Source organism: Psammomys obesus, unplaced genomic scaffold (assembly GCF_907164565.1).
Source record: "Psammomys obesus unplaced genomic scaffold, mPsaObe1.curated_primary_1811, whole genome shotgun sequence".
In the NCBI taxonomy this organism is placed as follows: Eukaryota; Metazoa; Chordata; class Mammalia; order Rodentia; family Muridae; genus Psammomys; species Psammomys obesus.
Window position 1 is genome coordinate 8,551,614 of NW_026586383.1, and position 11,222 is coordinate 8,562,835.

Genomic DNA, 11,222 nt, shown 5'->3' on the forward strand with positions numbered 1-11,222 from the left:
AGGTAAATGTCTCTGGAAGTGTTTAGGCAACACTTTGCTGAGAAGAGTGGGAAAAGGAGAGGATGCATTCCCAGCTTGGGGGACCCTGGAGCCTCAGGAGTGTTAGTCTCATTTTTCTCCCTCCCACCAGGCAAGAATGAACCCATAGCCTTTGTCTTGTATGCTCTTGCGAGAGTGGAGAAAGGGAGGAAGAATTCAAACTGCATGAATCTTATCAGAGTCAAGCCCTGTAAAGAGAGACCGGAAAAGCCGTAAGCCTGCTTAAGGGCAGCACGGGTGTAGGTCTGTACAGCTATGGAGAGGAAGGCAGGGGCTGTGGGTGAAGTCAAGGGCAAGACATTGAGACAATGAGAAGGCCTCAGAGCCGAGTAGTCCAGAACCATGGACAGCTCCCCGGGGTCCTGGCTCTGGTGGCTGTCTCCCTGAAATTTCAGGTGGGGTTAGGCTGCTCCACCCTGCCATCTGGCCGCTAGGGAATGCCTGCCCGCCAAGAACCGCAGGGCTCCTTTCCCGTAGGGTTCATTCTCTCCCTGTTTACTTTTCACTTCTCGACACAACTACTTAAACTTTGATTTTTGTTTTGTTTTGTTTGTTTTTGTTTTTGTTTTCAACACAGGGTTTCTCTGTGTAGCCCTGGCTGTTCTGGACTCCCTTTGTAGACCAGGGTGGCCTTGAACTCTCAGGGATTCACCTGCCTCTGCCTCCCCCAGTGCTGGGATCACAGGCTGGTGTTTCTTTCAACATTGAAAGAGAATGGTGGAAGTGCTGCTCTCTTAATAACGAACCCTTTTTATCCTCACTCCTCTCTTTTCATCACCTCATACAACTTCATGTAGCAAGATCATTTACTTCCTTTGTTTGTTTTTGTTTTGGTGGGGGAGAGGTTGGGTTTTTTGTTGTTGTTTGAGACAGGGTTTCTCTGTGTGTAGCCTTGACTGTCCTGGACTCACTTTGTAAACCAGGCTGGCTTCGAACTCACAGATAACCACCTGCATCTGCCTCCCTGAGTGCTGGGATTACAGGTGTGCACCACTGCGCCCAGCTTTACTTCCAAAATTCTTATTCCTTACTTCTGTACTGGGAGCTGAATCCAAGGCCTTGTGCTTTTCTGTGCTTGGTAGGTTATATCAGAAGTACCTCTCTGTCTGTCTGTCTGCCTCTTTATTATACTTTTTGTTTTGAGATAAGGTCTCACTAAGTCATCCTGGTTGACTTTAAACTCATTCTGGATTCCACAGGGCCTTGAGCTTGCCATTCTCCAATGTGAATAACAACAACAACAAAAAATATTCACACCTTTTAAGTATTTTTAGCAATTTTGCTGTCAGTGACTTTTAATAATTCCTCTGAGCTGGGCAACTGCAGCTTAAGCACTTGGGCTTTCTTGTTTTGGGCTGAAGCCTGGGTTTTGTGCACGCTGAGGTGCCCGCTGCCGAGCTGCCCTGCCTGGTCGTGTCTCATCACCGCTGCAGTGTCTGTCACAGCCGGTGTGTGGTGTGCACACATGGGAGATGACCTTTCCCCTCCAGGCCTCGCAGGAGGGACGGGTGTGTCCTTTTCAGAGGTGGTGAAATCAGCCCCACATCCCAGCCTGGCTGCCACGCCGAGTCCAGGAGCTTCCCAGGTGAGATGCCATTGGATTTTCTCTTAGAATTTGTCTTCTCATTCTGCTTTGGGTCTTTTTCTTTTTGTTAAAAGGTAAGTTTTGTTTTGTTTTTTTCCTCATCTATGTTAGACCTGCTATACTCAAGCAGAGGAAACCTCACCTTACCCCTCAACTCCACAGTCCTTGGGGATTGAACTGAGCGTCTCGCCCATGCGAAGCATGCACTTGACTATTGAATTACATCCTTGGCATACGTAAGCCAAGGGTGCTGGGAACTGAACCTGGGTCCTCTGCAAGAGCAGCACATGCTCCTAACCAGTGCACCATCTCCCCAGCATCTCATTTTTCAAGAATGAAAATAGAAACAAAATTAATTTTAACAATATGTCTTACTCAGTCTAATGTATCCAAAGTATCCTCATTTTAACATGTAACTGCTTAGAGGAATTACTGATGTCATAATCCATACTGTTTTTGCACTAGGTTTTTGAAATTTGGAATATGTTTTACAAATGCATATTTATTTATTTAAATTTTTATTTACTTTATTTGTAAGAGTGTTTTGTCTACATCTATGTTTATACATCACGTGTGTGCCTGGTGCCTGAGGAGACCAGAAGAGGGTGTTGGATCTCCTGGAACTGGAGTTACAGACCATAATAGTCACCATAAGGGTGCTGGGACTCAAACCTGGGTCCTCTGGAAGGGCAGCCAGTGCTCTAAGCCACTGATCCATCTCTCCAGCTCCAGAGTTTACATTCTTAAAACTGCAGGCTGCAAACAGGGGTGCTAGACATTTCCCTCCCCATTATGAGCTGCTCTTTCTGCCCCTCCAGGTCTACGAGGCCCTGCTCCCTCGATATGCTGAACTTGAACAGAGAATCTTGTCTCGGGCCCGGGGACCTCTGGAATGATTTCTGAGGGCCCAGGCACCCTGCTGGTGTCACCCTCCCACCTGCCCAGACGCTCAGGTGGCACCTGTCCTCTTGTTTGGTCCAGCAGGTCTGGGCTGTGCTGACTCAGTGGAGCGCTCCTGTCCTGTTCTGGACCATCCTGAGGCCAGAACTCCCTGGAGACGTGGGCTGTGTGCCCTGGGGTGGGAAAGCATTTTCTCCCTTTCTCTCTTTCATTCAGGAAAACACAGAGTGTAAAGTATGGCCACCAGAGACAATCATGTCCCCTTCCAAAGGCAGAAACTCTCTTTCAGCAACAAAATAGAGAGACAGCCTTCTCCCGGACTCTGACCACTCCTCTGCCCTTACCTTCAGCCACCTCACCACACTGGGACCACTCCCTCCATCCTTCCCTGCAAACAGACTTTAGCTACTTCTCCCCTCCTGTCCCCCTCTCAGCTGTTTCCACCCCCTGCTTCTGTGGTTTCCCAGGGTCCTCTCCTGTCTGTCCATCTTCTGCCCTTCATCCTCCCCCACCCCACACCCACCTGCTCTAACTTCCCTCTCAAGATGAGCCTCATGGGCCTGGTGAACATTTTTCCTGCACCTTCTCCCAGCTGACCTGGCCGGGCCGTCTCCAGGATAAACACTGTGGGGTTCTTCCCTATTTCCCTGCAGTTCACATGACGACAAAATTGTGTGTTTCTCTGCAAGAAGTTTTTAAATTCTGGATTTCTCTCTTTTCTTTTCTCTTTGTTAGTTTTGTTTTTTTTTGAGACAGGGTTTTTTTTTGTGTGTGTGTGTGTGTGTGTGTGTGTGTGTAGCCCCGGCTGTCCTGGACCTCACTCTGTAGACCAGGCTAGCCTCAAACTCACAGAGATCCACCTGCTTCTCCCCCAAGCGCTGGGATTAAAGTGGTGCACCATTGTACCCTGCATCTTTCTTTTCTTTTTCTTTTTTCTTTTTTTTCGGGGGAGGGGTCTCCTGTAGCCCAGGCTGCTCTTGAACTTCTTTGCAGCTGAAGGTGACCTCAAACTCCTGATCTTCCTGCCACCATCTCCCAGGGTTAGGCAATACCAGGGATCTAACCCGTGGCCTCATATGTCTAGGCAAACATGACCTGCTGCACCACATTCCAGCCTAGATTTCCTTTTCACTCGGCACACTTTATGACCCTCACTTTAGCGTCCTATGTATTTGAGCACATGCTGGCTCCTCCCTCCTTCCCCTTCACTCCTGGGCTACCTTATATGTCTCTGTTTCTTCCTCGGATTTCCCCTGGGATCTCATCCCTGCATCACCCTCTGCCACACAGCTGGCTGCGCTGAGCTCAGGACTTGTTTTAAACCAGATCTGATACAGTGGCAAGATGAGACCAGGTGCCTCAGAACAGTGACTGCTGGGAAGGCAAAGGGAGCAAGCATAGGCTGGAAGAGCAGTGTGTCTCCATGCGGAGCCACTTCCTTGGAAGGGAAGGCTCAGTGTGGGAGGGGGAAAGAAGCAGCAAGCAGCCATCTTGATCACAGCAAACCCACAATGGACATGGAAGGAAACGGCCACTGGGATGTTGCTTGTGACAGAGATTTTACACTATGGACCAACAGCAAAGGCTTCTGGGACCACAGAACAGTAAACAGGATGACATTCCAACATAGAGCTTTCGCACCGTAAATCCAACAGTTGTAGATGAAAAAAAGGACACCGTAGGTGACAAATTAAAAGACAAATACAAATGGAAAGACAGCAAGCCTCAAGAGAGCGACTAAACAGAAGAATAGCATTGTGACAGACATGGAGACTAATCAAAGAGGAGGTAGATATGGCAGGAAGTTCAGGGAGACCCCAGAGAAGAAAGGAGAAGAATAAAGATGCAGAAAGACAACATGGCTAATGTTGGAACATTAGAGCTGTCAAAAACGAAAGACAGGATCCTTGGTGATGTTTAAAACTACCCAAAATAAAAACAAAAATTTGAAAACACCTGAAATCACTCTCTCTTCCCTTTCCCTCTTTCCCCTCCCTTTAGCAGTGCTGGGACTTAAACCTGTGACTTTGAAGATGTTGGGCAAGCCCTCTCTCTGAGGTGTACTGCCAGCTTATCAGAAACCATCTTCAAAGTCTCCCTTGTAATTTAGATGTGTTCTAGCAGTGTTTTCAGATTTGTATATTACTGAGCCAACATCAGAAAAAGCAGCAGGGGAGCAGGGATGGGTGGAGAGGTGGCTCAGAGGTTAAGTGCACTGACCATTCTTCCAGAGGTCCTGGGTTCAATTCCTAGCACCCACACAGCAGCTCACAACCGTCTGGAAATCTGGTCCCAAGGGATCTGGTGACCTCTTCCATACTCCATATGATGCACAGACACACAAGCAGGAAAACCGGCTCTTCCTATAAAATGGAAATAAAGGTTGAAAACAATAACAACGTTACAACATATACTGTGTAACAGTCACGTTTTGTGTGTGAATGTAAAAGTGAAGTCGTTAGGCCCAAGAGGTGCCATCTCTTACAAAAGAAAGGGCAGGCTGTCAGTCAGCTTTCTCCACAGGAGGGTCGCAGTTGAACAGAACTTCCTTTTCCATGGTGTACCCCCAAGTGCCCATCCACATTCCATGTTCCCGTCTAACACAGCTTACTTAAGTTCAGTCGACGCGATTTGCCTCGAGTGGAATCGGAGAGTGGTTAGTGAAGGCCATGGGCAGGTGAAGGGCCGGAGCCTTTTAAAGCTTTCCTGCTTTTATCATCAGCCCTGGTTTTATATAGGGTAAAGGTCATTCATTAGTCTTATTCCTACCCAAGTTTCCTGCGTATAGAGGGGTTTCATGGACCCAGACATTCTTAATAAGGCTTTGAAGCATCTTGGTACAGCCAAGGCCACAGGCCACAGGCCACACCAGACTCCAGGCTAGGAACAAGGCTAGGAAAGGTCACAGGACTCCCTGGAACATTGTCAGAGGATGAAGGAAAATGGGACGAATGAGACGGCTCCGTGGGCTAAGGGGCTTGCTGCCAAGACTTATGATCTGAGTTCAAGCTCCAGAACCCACATGGAAGGAGAGAACCATGTCCAGCAAGTTGTCCTTTGACCTTCACACTTGTGCGTTGGCAGTGTGCGTGCCCCTCCCCCTAGTGTGAGTTAATGACAAAAGGATGCTGAGCTCTGTGTAGCTAAGCTATCCATGTGTCAAGGATGCAGAGAGAATGTGTTAGTCGTGCCTGAGCACGACTAAGGTTTACTCACAGCTTCTTGGCATTCTAAGGTCAGCTGCCGCCCTCCTTGGATGGGGACACCTGAGCAGGATGTGAGGGCTGGAGTGAGAGATGTCCTCATTTGCTTTGTGTTGATGTGATAAACACTGATCAAAGGCAAGTTAGTGGAGTAAAGGGTTAATTTCACTTTCCCTTCCAGGTCACAGTGATCCCTGGGGGAAGTCAGGGCAGGAGCTGTGAGAAATGCTGCTTAACTGGCCTCATCACAAACTCATGCTCAGCTATGTTTCTTTTCTTTTTTTAAAAAAATAATTTTTTTCATTTCGTGTACATTGGTGTTTTGCCTGCATGTATGTCTGTGTGACAGTGTCAGATGCCCTGAAACAGGGGTTACAGACAGTTGTGAGCTGCCATGTGGGTGCTGGGGATTGAATCAGGGTCTTCTGGAAGAACAGCCAGTGCTCTTAACCACTGAGCCATCTCTCCAGCTCCTCAGCCACACTGATTATAGAGCCCAGACACACAGGCCTAGGAGCGGTGCTGCCCAGTTAGGCCAGTCCCTCCCACATGAACCATCATCAAGACAGTCTCTCACGGACCTGGCCACAGGACAGTCTGATCTGGGCAGCCCCTCAGCTGAGAGTTCCAAAGCCAGCCAGGACAGGGGAGGGGCAAGGAGAGGACAAAGCTCCTGTCACTCATGTTGTCACACACACCACACAGGCAGTTTCGAGGAGCCGAAACTAAGCAGATACTTGAGGCTTCAATCATGAGAAGGGAGAGCTGAGCTATAAAACTACTCAGTACCATTAAAGACATGAGTATTAAAAACCTTGTAATCATAGCCCGATGCAGTGGTACACACTTATAATCTCAGCACTCAGGGAGGTAGAGGCAGGTGGATCTCTGTGAGTTCTAGACCAGCCTGCTCTACAAAGTGAGTCCAGGACAGCCAGGACTACACAGAGAAACACTGTCTCAAAACAAACATTCAACTATATAATCAATATAATAAGTTTTTTTTAAAGATTTATTTATTTATTTTATGTGTATGAACACTCTGTTTTCATGGACACCAGAAGAAGAAATCAGATTCCATTGCAGATGGTTGTGAGCCACCATGTGGTTGCTGGGAATTGAACCCAGGACCTCTGGAAGAGCAGTCAGTGCTCTTAACCTCTGAGCCATCTCTCTAGCCCCCTATAATAAGTTTTTAAAAAGCAAGAAAAAGTGCAAATCTCGATTCGAGGGGGATGGGTCAAGGTGTTTGCTGCCAGGCTCTGTCACCTGAGTTCCATCCCTGGGGACCCATGTGACAGAAGGAGAGCACTGACCCCCGCAAGCTGTCCCCTGATTTCCACACAGGTGCTGGTACATAAACCCTCATAGGTACACAATAAGTAAATTTTAAAAATGCAAGTCTCCCTCAACGTGCAAAGAAAAGGCAACAGATCAAATATCAAGCAACGAGTGGTACAGCTTTGTGCACACCGCAAACAGAAGTGCTAGCACGAGTCCAGTCAGTAAATGTGAGAACCTGGAAGCCACCACTGAAAGAAAGGAATTCCCCGACAGTGTGCAGACCGCCCTGCTCCTGTCCTGTTCAGGAGACATGCACAAAACTGGCGGCTCAGAAACGCCGAAGAGTGGAGTGGGCAGCAGCAGTCCAAATACAGAGCCCACAGAAAGCAGAAATCGCAATATCCAGCCCACAGAGGGCAGACTTCTTGAAGCAAGAAGCATAAGAGGACTGCCTTAGCGCTAAAGGCCTCACTTCGCAACAGCGAGATGCTAGTCGCCAGTGCTACAGGCTCAGCTATTTGATTTGTCAGCTTGAAATAACATTCTGGAATCCCGGGCCTGTGCCAGCGCCCTGTGCTGTCTTTCTTTCCCTTTAGCTGGGTCTTGTCAAAGCCTGTGGCATTTATACAGCAGCTGCAGGGAAAACAGCTGGAAACAACAGCTTTAACACACTACTACATGGAGGTAGTTTCTACAAAGTAGATCCAATCGTGCATTGAATGTTCCACACTGCATGTGTGTTTCTGTGGATGTATGTATGTGTGTGGAGGTGTGTGCGTATATATGTGTGTGTGTGTTTGCACGTGCGCGCGCGTGCATATGGATGGGAGCATGTCTGTGGGGGTGGATGCCTATGTGTGTATGAGTGTGTGTGCATGTATGTGTGTATATGTGTGTGGGTACAGGTGTGTATGGGTGCACGTGTATGTGGGTGAATGTGTTTATGGGTGTGTGAGAGAGATGGTTCACGTGTATGTGTATGGTGCCTGTTTGTGTGTGGATAGGCGCATATGTGCTGTTTTTTCACTTAGTTGTTTAATATTTTGATGTGGATATTTTCAAAGATTCAAACACTATGCAGCCAACATCTAACCTTTCAGAAGCTGGTAAAATTGTTAAGAGCCACATGTAATTCATCATGTTTTTGCCGTGTCTCTGCAATAGAGGCGGATGTAAAACACACTTCTGTGTTATCCTGTGTCCCTGGGTTACTACAGGGATTGAGCTTGCTTGATGACCCCCAATGGACATGTTGTGAGAGCAAGAAATAAGTTTCAGGGTTTTAAACCCCAAAGGTTTGGGGATTTTTCCATCTGCACAGCATAACCTAATCTTTCTCGCCCTTTCTACCCAATCTGATTCATTTAGTTGACCACGCCATCATGAAATGAACAGAGCGGGTAGGGAGAAGATGTGGGGGTCAAGGAAGGAAGAAATGGAGCAAAGAAACGAAGCACTCTGAGATCAATGCCTAAGAAATAACACGTCACTGGGGTTCAGGGCTTTAGCTTGAGCCCCAGGAATGACAGTGTAACAGATATTGGGGGAATGGCGTCACTGGAAAAATCCACAAGCTCCCCCTCCCTTGTATGGAATAGGGAATGAGCTTTCTGGACTGTGGGGTCCAAAGCAAACCCTTGCATGTGTCTAGAGCATATACGTAGCAGTGGCCTCTCAGTAGCTGAGCGAATCTGGGGCCACGTCTTTTCAGCTGTCTCCAGGGAAAATTACAAAAGTTACGGAAACCCTGGTAATTTGCTTGGGGTTGAGGGTTAGCCCAGAAAGTGTGAAACCTTGGATTCAACACCAAGAACTGTTTGAAACCTCTGCAGTTTCTGGCATGGCAGAGACACTAGCAAATGACTCTTTTACTTTCTTCCAATTTTGCAGAAAGATTAATTCTTACCATAGGTTTGGCAACCTCTGCATTCAGGTTTTTCTTTCCTTATTGAGACTACTCACTGTGTCTCAGAGGAAACATGCCTTATGCTTTCTCTTTGGTATAACGGAATTCACAGCAGCATTATTCTTTCTTTTATTCTATCTGTCTATCTATCTATCTATCTATCTATCTATCTATCTATCTATCTATCTATCTATCTATCTGGTTGTTTGTTTTGTTTTTCACATCAGGGTTTCCTTGTAGACCAGGCTAGCCTGGAACTCACAGAGTTCTGCCTGCCTCTACCTTCCAAGTGCTGTGATTAAAGGGGTGTGCCACCACCACCCAGCAATGGCCATTATTAAGTGAAATGTGGGTTTGTTGAACCAAAACACCATTATTCAATGACCACTGATCTTGAAGCCAAGCTGGCCATTAAGATACCAATGGGGAGCCAGGTGAGGTGGAGCATGCCTGTCCTCCCAGCGCTCAGGGAGGCGGACCTCTTTGAGTTTAAGGCCAGCCTGGTCTACAAAGGGTGTCTAGGACAGCCGAGGCTTCATGGAGAAACCATGTCTTGAACACCAAGACTGGAGAGATAGCTAGTGGTCAAGAATGCTGGCTGCTCTTGCAGTCATCCAGAGTTCAGTTCCCAGCACCCACATTGGTGACTCACAGCTGCCTATAACTGCTCTCTCTAGCCCTCTTCTGGCCTTTGATGCCCTTTTTGATGCCATCCAAGGTCTTTGATGCCCTCTCCTGGCCTCCACAGGCACCTGCACACAAATGTGCATACATATACACATAAATAAAAAGGAATCTTAGAAAAGAAAGAGCAATGGGTGGATGGAAACTCTGGACAAAGGCAGAAATCATGTCCTGGAGGGCCAGAGAAGGGTGGCAAGAAGTTAGCATGCTACCCAGACTGGCTTGCAGCTTGAAAGTTCTAATTTATAAAAATGATTATTTAATGTGTTGGGCTTTGGTTGGCTGTGAGCAACTGATCTAATGAAGAGAAACCACAGATAAAGTGGAATTACTATAATGTAATATCACCAGCTTTTTGGGGGGATAGGGAGCACTTTCAAGACAGGGTTTCTCTGTGTAGCCTTGGCTGTCCTAGAACTAGCTCTGTAGACGAGGCTGGCCTTGAACTAAAAAAGATCTTCCTGCCTCAGCCTCCCAAGTGCTGGGTTTAAGGCATGCACCACCACCACCACCACCAACTGGCTAAGCATCCTTTTTCTGTGGAGGTCAAAAGAGGGCATCAAAGACCTTGGAGCTGGAGCCATAGACATTTGTGAGTCATCCCTTCTGGGTCCTTGGAACCAAATCCAGACATTTTGCAACAGTAGGAAGTGCCTTTTTTTTTTTTTTTTTTAAAAAACCACTGAGCCATCTCTCCAGCCCCATAGTCCCACCTTTTAAAGATTCAGCTCAGTTACTATGTAGAAATTGTACTAGGGCCAGAGAGATAGTGCAGGGATTTGAGTTTGATTCCCAGTACCCACACAGTGGGAAGAGAGAACTGACTGCAAGTTCTTCTCTGACCTCAGTGAGCACATGTTCTCTTTCTCTCTCAACACTCACCTCACAGAAGCACAAACACGAAATGAACAAGTAAAATGTAGTACAACTTTAAAAAGAAGCAGAAGATATACTTAGCCACACTGTGAAGGAGCCTCTCAGTCCACTGCTGTTAAAGCAGTCCAGATATGGGATGTTGCCTGACGGAAGCACAGGGTGTATGAAAAAAAAAATGGCTGGCTGTTGGATGCATTTGAGACATGCTGGCAAAATGGATATGGGACACATTCAAGGGTAACTCAGAAAGCTTTGATCTGGACAACTGTGCCCTCGATGAAGACAGGGACAAATGGGAAGGAGCAGGTTAGTGGGGAGGGGGGAAACATATGGGAGCTCTCTTTTGGCTAGGTCAAATTCAGTATGCCAGATAGGCTGTCAAATGCAATTGTGAAGCTGGTAGTTCAATATATGAAACTGGATTTTCTAGTAACAGCAGAGTAGCATCTTGATATGTGGACATTTTGGACCACTCAGAATTATGTGACCTATGACCTGGTGTAGCCTGGACATACATAGAGAGTTCCAGGACAGCCAGAGCTACATAGTAAGACCTTCTCTCAAAAATACCAATATTAATGATGTTGGTGGTGATGATGATGATGGTGGTGGTGATTACAATGTTGATGATGATACTGATGATGGTGATGATGATGATGATGGTGGTGATGATGTTGATGATGGTGTTGGTGATGATGTTGATGATGGAGGTGGTGATGTTGATGATGGTGTTGGTGATGATGAT

The 11,222-nt window shown here is 47.0% G+C and overlaps 1 protein-coding gene and 1 pseudogene across 5 annotated transcripts in view; one reads left to right on the plus strand and one right to left on the minus strand.

The window, feature by feature from the left end:
* The window catches only part of Xylb (xylulokinase), a 33,851-nt gene extending 29,372 nt beyond the window's left edge, over positions 1-4,479 (plus strand). For 4 of the 5 annotated variants that reach the window (XM_055601569.1, XM_055601571.1, XM_055601573.1 and 1 more), the window contains 3 exons: positions 131-251; positions 1,530-1,624; positions 2,443-4,479. In XM_055601569.1, the coding sequence (XP_055457544.1) occupies positions 131-251; positions 1,530-1,624; positions 2,443-2,474 (248 nt within the window). In that variant the 3' untranslated portion in view covers positions 2,475-4,479. The remainder of the gene's footprint in view (positions 1-130; positions 252-1,529; positions 1,625-2,442) is intronic. The other variant, XM_055601570.1, reaches the window with a different exon arrangement.
* A 702-nt stretch (positions 4,480-5,181) lies between these two features.
* Positions 5,182-5,357, minus strand: LOC129672259 (ATP synthase subunit ATP5MJ, mitochondrial-like; annotated as a pseudogene).
* Positions 5,358-11,222: the final 5,865 nt, after the last annotated feature.